Genomic DNA, 20,686 nt, shown 5'->3' on the forward strand with positions numbered 1-20,686 from the left:
TTTGTTTTTATTTAATTCTATAGAATTACAGAATCGTTAAGATTGGAAATGTCCTTTCAGATCAAGTCCATCCATCACCCCACCACCACCACCATGTTCACCACTAAAGCATGTCCTCAAGTATCACATCCACACGTTTTTTGAACAGTTCCAGGAATGGTGACTCCACTACTGCCCTGGACAGTCTGTTCCAATCCCTGACCACCCTTTCAGTGAAGAAATTTTTTTCCCTAATATCCAGTCCAAACTTCTCCTGGCACAACTTGAGGCTGTTTCCTCTCATCCTGTCACTTGTTCCCTGGGAGCAGAGCCGAACCCCCACCTGGCTGTCCCCTCCTGTCAGGGAGTTGTGCAGAGCCAGAAGGTCCCCCCAAGCCTCCTCTTCTCCAGGCTGAGTCCCCCCAGCTCCCTCAGCTGCTCCTGGTGCTCCAGACCCTTTCCCAGCTCCATTCCCTTCCCTGGATACGCTCCAGCCCCTCAATGCCTTTTTTGTCATGTTCCCTCTTCTCTTCTAAAGTACAGAGCTGCTAACAATGTTTGTTATGCGCTCCCTAACTAAGACACTATACATACGCTTACATTAATTTCTAGGTCTAAGTAACTTTCAGAGAAGCAAATATTTGTACAGAAGCAGCACACACTGAAACACCCCCTCCTCCTCCCCCCCCCCCCCCCCCCCCCAATGCCATCCATCCTTGCTCTGGTTTAGATCTGTGTGGGAACATGTGGACACAAAGCCAACTCAGGCTGACTTTTATTAGGAAGCGCATAAAGAACAGATTTTGCACAAATTCTGGTAATTTCTGGTTAAAAGCCTTGTTGTTGAAAGTATTATTCAACCCCCCTGTGGGATGAGTGTGCACTAAAACAATTCTTAACAGACCTATTAATTGCACTTCATTAGTTGCTTCAGACTATAAGTTTGTGGAGCCACTTTGATTCTTAAGTTTCTAGCTGGCAGGAAAAACAAGCCCTGATTGTGTCAGAGTTGAGCAGCTGAAGAGATCAGTGTTTTACAAGGGATGTAAAAATGGTTTACAGTTACTAAAATAGAAGTCTTCGTTTGCTTTTCAAGGAGGGGGGGAAAGGAGCATTTATAGCTTAGAATTTAGCAATGGGTAATTAAGAAATACACCAATAAATTAATCTTCCCAGGATATTTTCTGGCTTGTGGAAAGACAGTAAAACACATCTGGGAATTTTCCAGCTGAAAGTTTCTTTCAAGTTGGATCTTACTGGATAGGATTTTAATCCTGAACATGGTTTGAATCCTGAAATTATGTAACATTTTCTCCTATGTGAACACCAAAGATGCTATTTTCCTTCTGGATTTTTTTTTAGGATGGTCAAAACACATATTCCATAGGACCTGCTGCTTTATCAGCTCGTTTGCCCTGAAATACCCCTGTGTAAAGAGAATGTTAGCAGAATTAGATGCTTTTGAAGCCCTACCACAGGATTACAGAACGGTTTGGGTTGGAAAGGACCTTAAAGATCATCTCTTTCCACCCTCTGCCATGGGCAGGGACACCTGCAACTAAACCAGGCTGCTGCAAGCCATGTCCAACGTGGCCTGGTCAGGTCAACAAGCGTAACAAACTAAGTTTACTGCCTTTTGAGTAGGTTTTTTTTTAGTTACCCTGACAATCACTTGTCCTGATGAAAGGGTTTTATACTCACCAGCATCCAGACTCCCAGTAGCTGCAGTCCAGCCCATGATGGGGGGAATGGCCCCGACAACAGCTCCCACCCACGTGTTGGCAATGCTCATTCTCTTCAGGGGTGTGTAACAGCACGTGTAGAGGAAGATGTTGAAGGCTCCCAAGGCCCCGGTGAGAGGGTTCACTCCCAGCGTGAGCAGGGCAATTCCTGGGACTCCACAGGAGGCAGCAAAGCAGACAGCGAGCAGGGGGCTGTGGGGAGACATGTGGCACATGCTGAGCAGGAGCTGGTCTTAGAGAATGGCTGTCGTCCCTTTCCTTCGGTCTCTGCCGCAAAGTTACGATTGAATTTTTGTTATTGTTTTACTCAGCCATCCCAAATTTTCCTGTTTGAGCCCCCACCCTAACAAAAGCCTTTCCAAAATGTTAAGACAACCTTGCTACAGCTCTGCATCGGAGGTGATTCTTAAACTTGTGATCACAGTGTTCACCAAAGAAATCCAAACTCTGTAGGTAATGGAGAACTCTTCTCCCTTATGGAGAACTGGTGCTTTCGGCAGATCTTCCTCCTTCATTTTAATTTTAGTAAATATAAACCTCTGGAGAAAGCACTCAGAGTTTAGAGTAAATTAAAATGGTTGCAGTTTGTCAGATTTTTCACTGATTGCAGTTATCCAAGGGATCCTTTGAAACACAACAGGGTTAGACACAAAATTAGGAAGCATTTATGAGAAAGAGTACATTCAGTCATTTTAAAATTACATCAGTAGGAATAAAGTATTCTTTGACTTTACTGAAAAAAAGTCTGAATGTTCTACACCCCCATTTATCTGATGCACTGTACTGAGTAGGGAGAGCACACCAAAACAATGCTGGCAGCAGAACCAAAACTGATTATCTTGTAAGCACGACTGAAATTAACTGAAGGTATTTTAGGTTTGGTCGAAAGCAGCAAACAAGAGATACGCAAATTATCTCTGTGGCTTTCTACTGCGCATCAGCTGAGAGCTCTGGGAAGGTTGGAAACTCATATTAAGATCTGTCAGAAAGTGGCTGGAGCTATGTAAACTTCTTCTAATAAATTCCACAACAAACATCCAAATAGGATGAACAAGGAGTTTTTGTCTGGCTACCAGAACCACACTTGACAGGCTGCATGATAATGCAACGCTAAGGAAGCTTTAGTTGTGATTCCTTGTGCCAGATCAACAAGTTTGCTGCTGGTGGGGATCTCCTCTCGTGTGCTTGTTTGAGGCGTTTGGTGTAACACGAAGAGAGAACTAAAAGCCTCTAAGAAATAATGTGGTGTGGGCAACCTCTGGAAGGGAAGAAAATGCCATTAAATGAGTTGTATTTAATAACCCATGTGGCTAAATACACACTTGTAGTCATCCATGTAAGACCAGAAAATACGTGTGCTTGCAACGAAGGTCTCTGCGTGGAGTTTAGCTTTACCCCTTTTGTCTAATTGAAAACCATGCAGCCTTTGTGTTCTACAATCCACTCTGCCCTCTGGCCAAATCCTTAACCCTAAAATACGTCTTGCAAGCACTGCTCCAATCCTCATAAGAAAAATTTGCTGGTGGGGATGAATTTTATGGGAGTTTTATCAGCAAAAAATCCTGCTACTCAAATTTTGATATTTAAGATGTTTGTTAGGCCAGTATAGTACAGAGATCCTAAATACCTGGAAGAACTAAAATGAGCAAATCTTATGCTAAAGATCTGCCTTCAATTTAAATTAAATTGACTAAGTCATTTTATCCAGCTTTTCCAAACCATCAACAGATTTTAGGTAATGCAGTGTGCACAGAGCACCTTTCTGCTCAGCGTTACCAGCCCTGGTGTAACCAATACAGCAGGAGCAGAGGGAGGGTACGTCCCTTTCATTGCCTTTCACTGACAAAGAGATGTATAAAATTTAAGGCTGTTTTCAGGAAAGGAGCCATACGGAACTGTGCCCCGTGGTTCTGCAGCCTCTGGTGCTCCTTTGCAGAAAGGCACCAAAACACACTGCGTACTGCAAATGGTCCCAATGCCGACCACAAATGCTGGAGTACTTTGTAGATGTTGCCCCTCTGTAGTGAAAGCCTGACTGGGCTTGGTTAAACAAATCTATCTTGACTGATTCTTGAATAAAACACAGTCAGACAGTAAACACCAGATTCACACAATACTCACTCTTGAGGTGACAAAAGACCAGTGTGACCCTATGAGGCCGGGCTGCCCACATCCGCCCTGCAGGGCTCACAGACATAAATGAAGGCACAGTTTGATCTAATGCAACGAGCACTTTTCTCACTAATCAGGAGTGAAGACTTATCTACATGTCTCCAATCCAAATGAACACTACCCACCATGAGCAGGCACCAGCCCTTCATGTCTCTTCTCAGACAGGAAGGCAAAGGGTGGGAGCGTAAAGCCTTCCTCCACGTATGAACCCTGTTTTGCCTCTCTCCCACGCTGCTTCCCTGCAGCACCGACAGCCCTCAATGCCAGCCCTGATCTCCAGTGTCTGCTGCCTTCATTTCCAACCAATGGACCAGAAAAATACTTTTAAGAAATAAGGCTTTATCAAAAGGGAAGGGTGAAATTATGTGGCTGAGACTTTCAGAAGAGTTGATGCGATCCTGGTGGATGAGAACACATTTTTGTTTTAGTTTCTTCCTTTTTGCCTCTCCTCTTTAAGGGAAGTTCCTGGAGGCACAGTACGTAATCACAGAATCACAGAATGGTTTGTGCTGAGAGGACATTAAAGCCCATCTTGTTTCAACCTCTACCCGAAAGGCAGGGACATGTTCCACTAAACCAGGTTGCTCCAAGACCCATCCAACCTGGCCTTGAACACTTCCAGGGGTAGGGCAGCCACAACTTCTCTGGGCAATCTGAGGCAGTTTGATCAGCATCTGTAATCATCCTAATGCTCTCAGGAGAGGGCATAAAGTCAATGGGGTGGTTCCTCTTAAGCAGCTGAACTACTTCACTTTTTCTACTTCTCTCTAGTGTTTCCTCAACAAAGAAGAGTAATTGTCTGACTTAACAAAGGCCTGCTCCTAAAACTCCAACTGAGATTAGAAAGTCAAACTGTGATCTGATGACTCAGCTTTGTTATTTCTGCCTCTTAAAATACTATTTGGCATCACAAAGACACTGCAATCAGAAATCAGAACTTTTGTTTCATGGTGAGACATGAGGTAGAGGAGAATTCAACTCACTCTCATGTCAACTTGTCATGTTTATAAGGTTTAGGAGAAGGATAAGCAACTCCTCACTGGGAAGAAGAAAATACTTGATGAACATGTAGAGAGATTTCAGTCACTGGTGATGCTCTTTCTGCTTCAGTGACACTGTAGATTTTAAGACAAGACTGAGCCTAGGCTTAAAGCACAGCAGTTCAAGGGGTATTCTGATTTCTACTAGTTTATGTATTCTAGGGACCAGTGTGCATGTCCATGCTCATGTTGTCTGTCAGTACTCAGGTACATGGGGTGATGCTTGCTCACCTGATGCACTCTCCATTGCCAGGCTGCCCACATCTCACCAAGGAACCATAGGAGACCAGCATCTCGTCCTGGAGCAGGAGAAAGGCCGTGACACTGATTTAGCCCACCACCTAATGCTCACACAGCTCCTTCCACTACAGCCTCACACTACCATGCAGCCCATATCAGCCCTGGGTAACCCAACGCCAGGGAATTTTCACATGGTGCTCGAAAGTGGCTGAGGGGTCTCTGATGGTTTCCTTCATCCTTAAACCATCCCATGCAGTAAGCCCAGGCTGGTGACAGATGCTGGTACATACGCCTCATTTCACTTGGGCATTCATGTTTGCTGACGGAATCGCTCCCATGGGAAAAAAAAGGCAATCTTCCATTGGAAAACTGTGCTATCTCAGAAAGCAAACATCTCGAGTAAGAAACTAGGTTTTATGATGGATTCTTGGGAGGAGTTGGTTTCAGTTATTTGGCTGATTAAAATCAGGCTTTGGAAAAATACTAGAAGTGCCAAATGAGTTCTCTTCAAATTTCAACTCTAAAATACCCAGTATGTCACCACAAAGGGCACCTCCGAAAGGCAAACCAAAACCTGGTAGTTATGCCTCGTCCCTGTTCTCTCCTCTACTGACAGCAAATATGCCAAAATCCGCCTAATAAAAGTGCTAAAAGACATCCATCTTCAACTAAAAGCTTTTGAGAATTTCAGCTTGACTAGTGAATAATCAAACTTTTCCTGATCCAAAGGAACTGTGTTGTCATTTCTTTCCCAGAGAGTTCACCCAAGACAGCCCCCACCCCAGTCGCACTTCACTGAGAACATCCAAGGGGAGAACAAGAAGCAGGAGGAAGATGAGGACCACGTTCTCTTCATTCAGCTCTGGAGAGATGCTGCTGGTTAGGCTGGTGAGGCTTGCTCAAGGACAGCCCAGAGCTGCTGGAGGCAATGGGAACAGGCAGGAGAAATTCCACATGGGTGCTATTCAGGTATCTCCTACACACATGACCATGAGACATCCATGTGGACCCTCATCCTGAGGAGCGAGGAGACTTTGGACAATGCAGCAGCATATTTTAATTCATGTGCAATAACATAACCCCTAAACTAGTTGCCACTTACAGATGTTCTGGTTATACATAAATAATGAGCTTACACACACGTGCAAGAAATAAATATATTTAACAGGCTCTGGAACCATGGATAATAGTACTTACTGACTCTCAGCCTTACTCGGAAAAATTAAGAGGCGAAAACAAATTAAAGCATTTGCCCATCTATAAAATTAATGTAGTATCTTACCTATCTCACAGCAGCATTAGCAAGCTTCATATCTGTAATGATCAACAGTGGGACTACTTACACAGGCTTTTCTGTGCTGTCTTTGCCAAAACATTTTGTGAAGACGACTGTCAAAGTAGAGTTTGAACTACAATCTAAAAAATGGTGTTAAAAATGGGCAAAAGTTTAACAAATTAAAAAAAAAACAAAAAAAAAAAAACAACAAAGAGCAAGACACAATTCCCTCTTAAAACCTATCAATACTTAAAAATATGGAAAATTCCTGTATCAGCATCTCATGCTTCAACCTATTCCTGTGAATAGATTGACACTCCCATACAAATGATGACACAAAGTCCATATGAAACCTGAAAACATGCATTCATACAATCAGCAGTTGTATGCAATTCATGTTCAGATGTTATGTAAATACATCAGAAACTTAACTTGTGACCATGTGTTAACGGGAAACTGGGCACGCCAAACATATTTACATAAAAGCAGGTGAAGTATAAGTGTGTATATTTGAAAATTAGATTCAAAGCCTAATACAAAAGGCAATAAATCCTGTCTTCTCCCTGTCCGTCAAAAACCTTTCATAGACACATCACTCACTTCTAAAAGGATAAACTAAAAAAACTCCAAACAACAATGCTCTTTTGTTTAGCTGCAGCATGCCTGGAGTACCTTAATGGATTGGAACATTTAAATTCCCAGCTGATTATTCTGTATTAGATCTCATTATTATTGACAACTGTCCCTCAGGCCACAAGACCATGGATCTGCTATGCCAAATGCAGGGTAATGCTCTAAAATAAGCAGAGCAGGGATGGTGAAGGAAGAATCCAGGCATGGGCTTGTGGGACAAGGAAGGAGGGTGGGAAGAGAAGAAACTTTATTTAGATCAATTTCCATATCCAAATGAAGTCAAATACATATCCTTGTGTTCTTCTGTGTGGGATTTGAGTAACAGCAAATACTCTGCACAGACTCTGCCCTTTAAACTGCAATTTACCTACTTTTCTACAAGACAAAAACTGGGTATGGGTTTTGGTGAGTTTTCTGTGTCATCCAAGACACAGGTTCAGCAAGACCACTGTGCTTCCTCCCCTCACTCACCCACAGAAATAGTACTAAATTATCCCTGACTTCAGCATCTTCCACAGTGGCAAGTAAACAATGCTGAGACAATAGAGGTGAGACAGATGGCTCAGAATAATTTCAGTATTGCTACTGTGGGCCCAAATTCCATCTGCATATAGTGTCAAAACAATTTGTTGTAATAAGAAGAGGGACAGCCTGAACTAGGTTCCTGCACAGATGGGCTGAAAATAGCGGGAGCTCAAGATAAGGTATTTTGGCAGACAAAGAAAACAAGTGTGATCCTCATCTGCAACTACATTTCACCATCACAGGCTGAGTCCAGTGCTGTTCCAAAACCATAATTAAAATCAGATTTCAGGAGGAAGCATCATAAGTTGCTTATTATTTCTGGAATCTCTAGGTACTAAAAATGTCCCCAGACTACTTGTCAGTAGAAAGTTGCTGGAGGAACCCCCTTCCTCTTTTTCCTAATTTTTTCCATGTCAGTAATAAATTCCTAAGGCTTCTGATGCCACTTACAAACTCAGACAAAAGCATCAGTCTGAAGGTTTCACCTTTTTCCAACAGCGATGAGAGGCTACACAAACAGAAGTTAAAGTACCACCCTTTTGACTGTTTCCGTGGCTGCTGACGCCCACAGTCATGAAGGCGGGAAGACATCCATGGAGATTTCCACCTATACCCATGCAGAAAACCATACTTCTCCCTAGCTGCTGATTTACTTTTGCTCGTCTCCTGGCATCTTCTCAATTCTTGCAGCCAGGCAATATTAAGAGTTGCCAAAAACAAGTCCCAGGACAGGAGCTGCGCCTGTGGTCACCATGACTGTCCTACAGAACTGAGCTATGGCTTGATCACCTCCCTCAGAGGGAGGAGCATCAGCCAAAAGTATTTTTTTAAACTTACATTTATTTTCTTTAAGATCAGTACCCAAGAACTGCTGAACTCTGCTCAGCAGCTTTTAGAGATCCACCAGAAAAATCAGGGAGGGCCATCAACCTCAGGAGTTAGAGCAGGCAATCCCATCCCATCTGGAAGAGACAAAAGGAGCCAAGGATGTTACGAAGACTGCAAGAAGCCTTCCTGCTCCCACAGCTGAGGTAACGGAGATGCAGGCCCATCTCCTTCAAGCACACATCTGGACTGCATTTGTGTAATTTCCAAGCCTGCTCCCCCTGATGGACAGATGCCTGGAACTGGCAAGGGGGTCGTCTGCTGGCACAAGTGCCGCCAACTCAGCTGACTGTGAGAAAGGAGCCAGAAGGCTGGAAAAGGCACATTTTGCCCCAGATAGCAATGGTAGCATCCCTGAAATCACTTCTGACGGAAGATTAAAAAATCCCCTCATACAGTTTCTATGTTTGAGGTAAGGCCCAGAGCATTCAAAAGAAATCAGTAATCATGGCAGAATGCTGAATGATGGCAAGCTACCAAGTCTGAAATGAAATTTTAACTTTCCACACAAACCCTTTCAGGCTGTGTATTTATATATTTAGTAATAAAAACCATCTTCATGACCACTGTCAGCTGTAAAAGTTCTATCGTAATAACAACACTACTAATGGGAGCTAGAACTGTAACAACACTGCGTGGATCAGTAGCTTCATTGCTGATGACTTTACTAAAATTATTCAATTTTTTTTTACAAAAAACATTAGATAAAACTCCCAAAGAGCTCTACAGCCAGACTGAGGGTATACCTGATAGAAAAAACATCCACATTCAGATGTAAGATTCTGAATTAAAGTGGTTACATGATGACCTGATCTAGTGGGTGGCACCCCTGTCCATGGCAGAGGGGTTGGAATTAGATGGTCTTTAAGGTCCCTGCCAACACAAACCATTCTGGGACTCTGTAATACATCATGACCCCTAATTAGCACAGTTTTGAGGCTGCAGTTTTTAAGGACTCAAAGCAAAATGGTTTTACATTCAACTACAACTTTCAATTACAGATTGGATTAGTCTCAAGGAAAGATATTTTTTCCAATTAAAAGGAAAAAAAAATAGCTGTGACACTGGCAGAATGGAAATACTGCCAGACCTCTATTTCTTTCACATATTTCTGATTCAGCATCATCAGAAGCTTTACTTAACACAAGCAATTCATACTCTCACTTTTGATATTCTCTTCTACAGGTACATTGTGGCTGAATATTATGAAAAGCCCAAGAACCTGCTGACTGAAGCTTAAACTTCCAAAGTACCAGAATTATATTAAACTGAACAATATGTATCAATGAGCTAAAATGGTACTATTATAAGGGAGAAAATGTTGAGAAAGATCTTAATAGATATCCATTTATTCTCTTTCAGTCATGCAAGAAAGTCCATGCGTCATGAGAAGGGATGAAGGATGACGCACTTTAGAACTAAAACGTGAAACTAAATTACACTTTTAATTGGGAATTCAATTTTTCTCCATCAATTGCAAGTATCAGAATACAGCTTGTCTATCATTTAGCACTGAAGACAGACAAGCAAATGGGGAGCTTTGTCAAGTCTTTTTTTTCTTAATGAATTATTTTATTTCGTCTTCACAGTTTAAGAAGAAGTATCTACATTATGTCAGTGTCTGGTATTTCATTCCCAAAAACATGTTGCTGTGGCAGATCAGACTCTACATGTACTACAAATATTGAATTTTATATCAAATCCCCTTTAACTGGGTGTACCACAATTTTTAAGACTGCCAGAATACACTTGTTGCAATTCTGTTCACTTGTGGTTTTGTGCCTTTTTTGTGATTTGATTTCTGGTAATGACTATGATAAAGATGTTGCTAATCTCAGACTAGACAGTACTTTTCCCTAAATGTGCCAAAAAAAAAAAAAGGAAAATAATGGAAAAACTCCAAACCTCACGTGTAACATAAAATCTGAGCTGAGGAAGAATTCAGCATTAAGAGGAAGTATGAGACTGGTAAGTGCTCCCAAAACATCTAAGGAGCTGGGTTAACGGGTAGAATTTAAGTACACTTAAACACCACAGCAATTGTGTCTGCAGAAAAAGAGTTTATAGACTTGATCCTCAAATAAACCTCTTTAAAATTCCAACCTCTCTGAAAGGAATCACCCCTAATACCTTTCCTTTGTCCACAAGGCCCAGCCAGGCCCATCAGCATCAACCTGGACGTGACTTTGAATGACAGCTGGACCATCCACAGGGAAACAGGGAAGGATGCAATGAGTGATGTCTAAATCTCCCAAGGAATGTCATACAGTGAGAAACTGGCATAAAGGGAGTTCAGTGATGGATAAACACGTATCGCTGGCTAAGTCTCATCATGGAGTTAGTTGCCTTTTTGAGCTTTGCCTCTCAATTGCCACCAGCTCTGGCTTTGCCATCAAATATACTTGCTCAGAAGTGTATTTAGCGTAAATAAACACAGACTAGGATAAAACAATGCCTGTCTGTGTCAATTCATTTCTCTCCCAAAAAAGAAACAGACCAAGCATGGAGCCCAGGCCGCCCTGCCACGGCTGTGTATCATTGTATAAAAGTATAATCAACACTGTGTTTTATCCAAAGTGGGGGCAATTTGTTTCTCTCACTCCTCAAGAACCCAAGCTGCAGATGTTCTGTCTCCCCTCCCAGACCGAGGTGCTTTAAAACTATCATAAACAACACGGCTGATATAAAACAATCATTTGATCCTGAAAGGGACATATCTCTCTTTTTTATGCTTGAGTAAATCAAAATTGGCTTGATTGATTTTGCTGAAGGTTTCCACAAAGGCGCCATGTGGATGCTAAGGTGATGCAAGAATTTCAACTCAGCCAAGGAAGGAGAGTTCAAGAGTCCCACCCTTAGCATCGAGCTTTCTCTTCCACATGTCCTGCTCTCATTTTTACCAGTTTAACTCCCTGCAAATGATATCAGGATCTGTTTTTTCATGGTTTCATGAGCCTGACCTGAGGTCTGAGCCCAGGTGGGATGAGACAGCTCAGTGCACCAAGGGGAGACTTGCAGTTCAGACAAAACGAAAACTTTTATGCTGCCCTTTGTTATGAAGCAGACACTCCAATTGGGCTTCATCACTTCACTTGGAAGCAAAGAATTACAAATGAAAAGGACCTATACTTACAAAATGTTTATGCTCTTATACACTTGACATCCACACCAGAATGTTAATCATAACAACCCTCAGCAACCCTGTGGAGCGTCAACATGCTTGTGGTATATGGCTTTGTTAGGTAGGAGTGAAAGGGTGAATAATAACATTCACAGCTTCCCTGCAGTCATGAAAATGTAAATATTTTTTTAAAGTGCTTACAAGACAAACCTACAGTAAATCTGAAAAATGTCCCCCATAATATTTAAACTAAATCCTCCTCTTTAACCTAACCTTAGAGCACGGCAGTTAAGTGATCCATTCATTCTACTTCAAAATTTCAGTTTTCTCTTTAAGAGCCAGATACCACCTGACTAACAGGATGGATAATTTGGTTTCTCCAGAAACATTTTTCTGTGATTTAGAACGATTAAATCTAACATGTGCTTCTGCTGAGCCCTCCCATTTGGAAAGCAGTGGGTAAAGAAGTCTCAGGCCAGATCTCAATTCCATTCAGACAGAGAAAACTGACATTCTAGAGTATTTATCAACCTGCTCCTCAAAAACTGAAAGAGAGAAGATAGTCAAGTCATCTCAGCACAGGAACACTGCTTCTAAATACCTTTCCAGGAGCAATGAAAATTAAGGAATTAAGTTATTCCTTACAGCCAAAGAGAGCAGGATAAGAAGCAAAGATCTGCCATGGGAAGAGGACCAGTCTCTGGACACCAGCCAGTGGAAGAGCAATGGAGCAGATTGAGCCTGACAAATTCCAAGTTCAGCCAGATTCTTTCTGCCCATCTGCAGATTCCCCTGCACCATTGCAAACATGCCTTTGACAGCCACAGCATGGGAACACTCTATAGCAAACTCTTAGCTGCCAAGTCTCATCTCAGAGGTGAAGAGGATGAGGATGCCTGTATTTTGGGATTCCTGTATTATTATTGAGGTACATTATCTACAGTTACCATCTGGAGTTACGGGTTTTTTTAGTGGAAAAACAAAAAGAAAAACCCTTCATACACCATCAAAGTGCATGAATAGAACATAGTTATTGTCACACAGGCAGCAACAGGAGTCACCGTGTCTCCTTTCCAGCACGATTTATAATTTTGTATTCCTGGTGATTTTATGTTCCTAGCAAAAAGAACTAAATAAAACACATCAAAGCAGTTTTCCACGTATCTCAGCCTCAGGAATGCAGCTTTTCTAGTCATAGAGACCAGAGAACAAGCATCTGTGTTCACACAGCTAATTAAAGCACAAGAAAAACCTCTTTTATATCTGACTTGCGAAGCTGATAACATGTAAGTTATAACTTGTATGAGACATGACAAACTCTGTCCTTCACAGAGAGAAATGCACTTCTAACATGACTCACTGTAAACAGATCTCAAGGTATAGCAGCTTCTAATCAGAGGCAGCTCCATAATGGACTTGTTGAGCAGTGACATTTCCTACACCACTTGGCACAGGGTGAATGATGATGCTGTTGTGGTTAAACCAGATATGGTTCAATACTAATACAGGGAACTAAGTGTTGGGCTTTTGACTGCATTAAGCCAGAATTTACAAACATGAACCTGAAATGTTTGACAGAAATGGGAGGGAGAGCCATCAGGAGAACACTGCCTCTAAGCCGGGGAAAGGATCTTGGGCTTCGATCTTAAATATTGTTTGTTTGTAAAAACTCACTTTAACATCACCTTTGGAGAAAATAACTCGTCACTAGTCAATTAAAGAAGGAAAGAGGCAATGGCTACAATCAATGTCCAAGAGGCCCATTCATATTAGACGCAAAGATGGCAGGATTAGTGCACAAAGGCTTGGTTCCCTCCAGCTCCCGCAGCTCTACCCCCCGGCGAGGAGCTGACATGAGAGGATAAGACAACTCCATTAGGAGCCCGTATCACTTCTCTGCAGCGTTCTCCCCAAGCAGATGGAGCAGCTATTTAGCAAAATGCACCGTGACTCCTGCTTTATACGTGAGCATCTGGGATGTTTCCTAATGGGAGGCAAGGCACAATGGACTCCGATTTACCAACTGCCCCGCAAGCAATTAAATATTTGGATAAATAATTTGGGGGTAAAGACCCATAGGTTGAGCTGAAAAGCTGCAAGGCATGAGGGGTCAAGTGTTTCTGCAGGATTTGTATTTACCAAACAGAGCTGCCTGCAAAGGAATGTCTGTGTTGAGCTGTGGCAGAATGAGGCTCGGGCAGGAGTGAGCTGAGAACCAGAGACTGCTTCATTTCAACTGAAACAAATTCAAATGTGGAGTTAATAAAACAACCCTCTTTATTGCCCTAAGAAACAAAATATATACGTAGTTAGAGCTATGTAATTTCCTCCTAACACACATTTTGATCTGAGGATAATGTGCAGTATCACCATTTTTCTGTGCATTCTACAAAAGGCCTCTAATACCTTAGAACCATTTAATCAACATCCCATGCAGGCAGTGAATAGATAATTGAAATATAAGTACTGTCATCCATATCCCCTTTGGGAAAGAGACACAGTAAGCATTATATCATTCCATTAGACCATCCTTTGATGTGGGTTTTATTCTCATTAAACTATGTTTTAGCCCCAAGGTTTCTCCCCCCCAACCTCTCTGTGACATGGCCATGCCAGAAAAAAAAATTTAAAATAGCCCCCTGTTCAAAAGGCAAGAACTACATTTTTACAAGCAATTGTACATGTCAAAAATCTAAAGCTGCCTTTTAAATTTCTTGTTTACCAAACACAGTCAACGACAGCTCCTGGAAAACACAGGGTGGGGAAAAAAAAAAAATGAAGGCAGGAGGGTGGTGGTGGGGAAGGAATGCATTTACTTGTTTTCAAATAATAAAGCCTGAATACAAGCAGGATAAGAAATTCTTGAAAAGGCTGCCATGATGGTGTCTGCTTTGAATTGTGCCCTGTTTAAACAAGAGGAAAGCCTCCCACTGAAAAAAGAAACATTTTTATCATTCAAAAAGATCTCAGGGCAGTCCCTGTAAAATGAGGTATTTTCTAAACAAAGTATCAGAATGTTCCCCTGGAGGGAATGAGCATCTGATCTCTTAAAAATGATTATTCTTAAAGAACTGTAGATTTATGGAGTTTTTGTTTTATTTGTTTTAACTTAAGTAGAATGTAACCTGTCTGAAATGGCCACCCAAAGGAGCAGAGCCACCAGCTAAGCAGGGGCTAAGCTCTAAATGGGACCCAAAGTTGTAGCAAGACCCGGGGGGAGGTTCTAAACCTCTGGCTTAACCAGGGCTAGCAAAACACTTAATGCAGGTCTCAGTGAAAGCCCAGGACATGGATTTTCCCTCACTTATATCCCTGCAGCTCCACTAACATTACCAGGAATGTTCCTGATTTACATTAGTGTTAAGAAGCTAAGAATGAAGCTAATTACCCTGAGTTATCCACAGTGATCACAGGAGGAATTTTGTTTTAAAATGCACACATTTTTTCAGCATGGACTGGTTTTGTTACACTTGTAATAGTAGGTCTGCTACAGGCAACAGAGTGGAAAAACTCAGTTTTACATAGAACTAGTCTTGAGTCACAATGTGTTTTTGAATAAATAAAGTTTCACATGTTGCAGTTTTCTATTAGTTCATGAACATCCAAACTTGCATATCTGCAACTATAACTACAACTCACAAATACAAGCCATTGGTGAGAAACAATACTAGCAAAGGAGCCCTTTTTGGTCTGATGCTTCAATAGTTTGGCTTGCAGTTTAAACTGAGTCAACACTCCACTCAGAAATACCAGTAAGCAGAAGTGTTACTGCCTCCATTAACTGCAGTAACCATCATCTGTGAACATGAGAAGTGGAAAGCTCACAGAACACAGCTCCTTGGGCATTGCTAAGGGAAGAGGTTAATGGGCTTCTTGGAAAAAATATTCTCTAAAAGACACAAAGATTTATTTCTGTTGAAGCATTCAAGGCATTAGCTGTGTTGTGCCGCTTCTGCCATTTTAATAGACTTAAACTTCTTAAATGTGTACAGAAAAGTAGCTTGAGTGCAAATAATCTGCATAAGGAGAGTAACAATAAATTTCACAGCATGTTAGTCTTATCCTAGAATCCCAGAATGGTTTGGATTGGAAAGGACCATAAAGCTCAACTCTTCCCACCCGCCTGCCATGGGCAGGGACACCTTCCACTAACCCAGGTTGCTCCAAGCCCTATCCAACATGGTCTTAGACACTTCCAGGGATGGGGCAGTCACAGCTTCTCTGGGCAACCTGGGCCTGGGCCTCCCCACCCTCACAGGGAAGAATTTCTTCCTAAAATCTAATCTAAATCTACTCTTTCACAGTTTGAAGCCATTATACTGAAGGGTTTTGAGACAAGACCTGGAGCAACCACGTCTGACCTCAGAGCTGACTCTGCTGTGAGCAGGAGATGGGTCTTAACTCTCCCAGGGCCCCTTTCAGCCTGGACCATCCTCCAAAACTGCCTGTACAATGCTTCGTGGTCCAGGTAAGCGAAGGAGAAGCCCCAACCCCACTTCCAGGCAGCCACTGCTAAGGCCAAAGCCAAAGGACTGGGTACAGAAAATAGCTCTAAGTTGCAAATTACCGCAGGAGCAGAATTGAACAATGTCTACACGGCTGTGAATTGGTTATTCAGAACATACTGTTCAAGGTCTTTTTTTCTTTTAAGATGAAAAACTATTCTTGTACAACTATGAAGACTTTTATGACTGATTAGCACAGCAGATCCAGCAGTACTCTAAGTTCATAAAACAGGCACTTTTTAGAAGGAGTGTGTGCAGTTCTGGGTAAAGGGTGATAAAACCTATCACTTTGCACAACATAACAGAGCAGGACACTTGTCACCCTTGAGTTTGATCTCCCACAGCAGCTCATACCAGAGATTTATTTAAATTAATCTGCAGGAAAATTAAATCCATTACCTTAAAAAGCAAGGGAATAAATCATACCCAACAGGAAATCAGGAAAAGCTGCTGCCACTTTAGATGAATCTAAGATTGTGTGAGCACATTAAATTTTTCCTCGTCCATGACACAAAACCAATTCATAGAAGTAAAACCAGCATCAGCTGTTACTATAATGCAGAACACAAATATGCTCAATGAGTTTAACACTGCAGCCCAAGTATAAAGAACTTCTCAAGCTGTTTGTATTTCCAAACAAGACTTCAGGGGTCAGAGGAGGGAGGAGGACATATGGGCAGGCAGGATGATGGATGGCGCTCAGTGGCATGCTGTGTTTGGGTCTACTCGGGTTGTTTTTGCAACAGGATGTCTCTGATTACTCTCTGAATAGAGAATAAGGATGGTTACGTCTCATTGCTCAAAGAGAACATTTTTTCAGAGCTTTACAAATTAAATAGAACATTGTAAAGCAAGAAGTCAATGAACTATCAGGTGGTGTTTGTCACAAATCTCCCAAATCTCAGCGTCAGAAGATTCTCTGGGGGCACCAGAGGTGGGTTTGGGGGCTGGCAAATAAGGTAAATGTGCTCTTGTCCCTATGTTCAGCAGCCCCAGCTCTGCAGAATCCTTCTGTGTTGTTGCCTTTATGGATTGTCCAGCCCAGATATACAAAATATAAAGCAGGGGCACACTGCATCCCTAAGTAATTGTCCCAGTCATCAAGATGATGCAATACAGAGACTTCACAAAGGATGGAGGAAAATTACTTTTCCAAATCACATCCTTCCAGAGATCTTTGCAGAACTGGCTCCTGGCTCACAGAGAGCGATGGACAGGCCAAAGCTGCCCAACTGAGACAGTTCTTGAATGCCACCAGTAAAAGAACAATACTGTCTCCAGCCAGACCTCCACGCCCCATAGCGCAGCCCTGGCCAAAGAGCCTTTCTTTGAAAGCTACTGAGATTCCTCATCAATGCCAAAGGAAACTGGAAGTCCTCAGCAACTCATAGAAAAGGGTGACATGTGAGGGTTTGGGAACCACATGAATGTGTACGCAGGGAAATGAACCCCTGAGATGAACTTGTGGTGTTTTCTCAAAGTTTCAGGCAGAAAGAAAGGGGAGAAATGTTGAAGCAAGATCACTTAGAACGGACAGCTGGTCTTAACCCTAAACAAACTGGGGGCTGAAGCTGCAAATGGAGGCCACAAAGCAAAATACACAGGAATAGTTTCTCTACAAAAGCTTAACATTTCCTAATGAGCCAGCTCTGTGAATTCTCTTACTTAAAATGGAGACACCAGCTCATCCAGGGACTGCATGACTCAGTAACTCCAAGAACCTCTCACTGGGGTTACCAGTTTGATTCTGGTCTACGTTCAAAGTTTGTAAGATTTCTGTTTGTGATGGCACAGCCTCTAGAAAAACTCTCACTGGCCTCAGTGCAGTTTTCAGTGGGCAGGAGTCACATCAAAACCACCACCAAAAGCCCTTCCAAGAGGTGCAGAGCCAACCAGATGGAAAGTTAACAGCCTTCTCAAAAGGAATCTCAAGCTCAGGACAAAAACTGCTACCCATATTGTCCAGTTCTGTAACAACGACTATGCCAAATAAATAAAAGGCAAGGAAAGCAAGAAGAGAATGTATTTACAAACTGCAAATGAAGATGGATTAGAAAATGATGCCTTATTTGCACTGGATAGCACAGATGTTGTAACACAGCAGAATTAAAAAAGCAGCAAATGTTTCATTAAATGAAGCAGTTGAAGAGAAGAAAATGTCACAACTCAAATGTCAGACAAATTTTGGGCAAGAACTCCCCAAACACTCTGGATTCTTTCCAAGACACCAGTCTCTTATGTGCTATTTATCCATCCCTGTCTCATCCGGTTTTGACTTGTTTTAGCATAATCATTTACAGTTTTATTTAACCAGCCAGGACGGAAAGAGTTCGAGGAACACCAGGAAATATGTGGCAAAATACAACAAGGTTAGATCACTTGCACTGGATTATTCTCCCCTGGCACACTGCAGAAGAAATAACCCCAGTCAAGGTCTACGTGTTCCATGGTCTGCAGAGAGCGAGAGCAGCATTATTCAAGGGAAGTGACACTTTAAAGAACTTTAAATTAGCTGTTGACAGGCAGGTAGATAGATTGGTGAGTGATTGCTCAATGTCCCCAACATTCCCATTTTGTGGTGAAAGCAAATATGAAAGGGGGGGAAGTAAGAAAATCCATTAAATACGGTTTTTGCCAATCTGTGGTGCATTCAGATGACAGTGAAGTTCATTTAAGGACACAGGAAACATACAATAAATTGCTTTCTCTGAATCAAAAGTTGACAGAAAGCTTCCTAGTTATATCTTTGACTCCAGAAGCACTGCAAGCCATGCTAGCAGGCGATGACAAAACGGTATATAATAATAAAATAAAATAAAAATAAAAAATAATTTTTAAAAATCCCCCCCATCATTTTTCTTCCTAATAAGCGTTCCTTCTCCCAGGGCCTAAGGACCACATGCAAGGGAGGCAGAAGTGCAGGTCCCCTAAATCACACAATTAAGCCTGACTTACTGTATATCCAACAGATGCCCTCACTGCAGTGGTCCCTAAAATATGTTTTTAAATAAAATTAACTCAACTTGGGAATCTGCAATTAGCACTACCTTTGAGAACAAATCAGAACAAGTTTATTGAAGTGCTCTAACTATTTACCACACGAGTGAATTTACCCCCAAGGTTCACTTGACTATTTTGTCTCAATTTTCTTGTAATTTCATCTATCATGTTTTTTTCAGTCCTCCAAAGGTGAATGGATAAAACACAGAAATGAATAGGACCAACTGTTCGCAGAAGCCTAAGGGAAAACATAATTTTATTATAAATACTCTTTGGCACAAATCATGGAAATGCAATACTAAAATTGTTTGTTGAATCATTTATGAATTGGGCCTTCAGTTTCAGTTTGCAAATAAGTTAGAGGGTTTTTGTTGATGTTCTTTTTCACTTTGCTGTTTTAGCTGCCGAACAGCCTTTAAGAAACTGAACTGATACATAATCAAGAAAACAGAGGGAATGGAGGACTTTTTTTTTAAGGAATTTCCTATGCTAATACAGGACTTTTTTTATGGTGGGGGGAGGAATTTACTTATGGATGATGACAAATTTTTCAGTTAATTTCCTAAGATGCCACAGTTGTGAGTTCTCACCCAGCTAAACATGTAGAAGCAAAAGAAGCAACACACATTTTTGTATTTGTTCTTAAATGGGAAACTTTTAAGATTTATTATTACAAAACAAAAGTTCAGTGGAACATAACTGCATGCTGCCACACCATGCACGTAGTCATAACACATGAAGAAATGTGTAAGGTGAGGGGAAATTCTATTGTATTGAAAAATTCAGTATTTTACAGCTGAGTACCCAAACTCCTCACACAAAAATTATAAACATGAAGAAATAGCAAGGAACAGAGAGGTGCATTTCTTTCTCAAGCGTTTTGTCTCAAAAGTGCTATTTTTTGTCATCTGAAGAGGGAGAGAAACTTGGAAATAGATAAAAGGTCTATTCCTCCTTAGCCAGAGCAGGTGTGCATTGCCTTACCTGATCTGTCCTCGCACCAGTGGTCTGTTTTTAGTCCTGTTCATATTTGAATCAAACGGAACCTCAAAGAACTGCAATTTAAAAAAAGAAAGGAAGAATGAGAATTAAAGGATACCGGAAAACATGCCATGCGTGGAATGTCCTGTCTGCCTTTGCAGGTGCTTTAATCTCTGTTTTTGAAGGTTCAAGGATACAACAAAAATGGTAAATGGGTTTTATGGAGCTTTGATAGTCTGCATTGATGCTTTTGGCAGGCCCTTAGAAAGAAAACCACCCAGAGGACAAAAATAGTTTCTACAAGACTCCAAAAGTTCATCATTTGAAGTACAGTTTGATTCCAAGTTCTTTTCTCAACAGGTCTGACACAGCTTTTAGACATACACAATTAACATTTACATACACATACATGGAAATCATGGAATCATTACGATTGGAAAAGATCTTCAGGATCATCCAGTCCAACCGGCACCACCACTGTGCTCACCATTAAACTACATTCTCAAGTGCCACTTGAGAATGTCAGGTTTTCTGAACGCTTCCAGGTATGGTGACCCCACCACCTTCCCTGGGTGGCCCCTTCCAAT

General features: G+C 41.7%; 1 protein-coding gene across 1 annotated transcript in view; it reads right to left on the reverse strand.

Annotated features, from left to right (window-relative positions):
* The window catches only part of LOC116453598 (protoheme IX farnesyltransferase, mitochondrial), a 102,855-nt gene that overhangs the window by 14,480 nt on the left and 67,689 nt on the right, over positions 1-20,686 (reverse strand). Inside the window, exons 5-6 of the mRNA XM_032129222.1 lie at positions 20,103-20,173; positions 1,681-1,913 (exon numbers count right to left, since the gene is read on the reverse strand). Coding sequence (XP_031985113.1) covers positions 1,681-1,913; positions 20,103-20,173 — 304 coding nt within the window. The remainder of the gene's footprint in view (positions 1-1,680; positions 1,914-20,102; positions 20,174-20,686) is intronic.

Source organism: Corvus moneduloides, chromosome 19, assembly GCF_009650955.1.
Source record: "Corvus moneduloides isolate bCorMon1 chromosome 19, bCorMon1.pri, whole genome shotgun sequence".
NCBI lineage: Eukaryota > Metazoa > Chordata > Aves > Passeriformes > Corvidae > Corvus > Corvus moneduloides.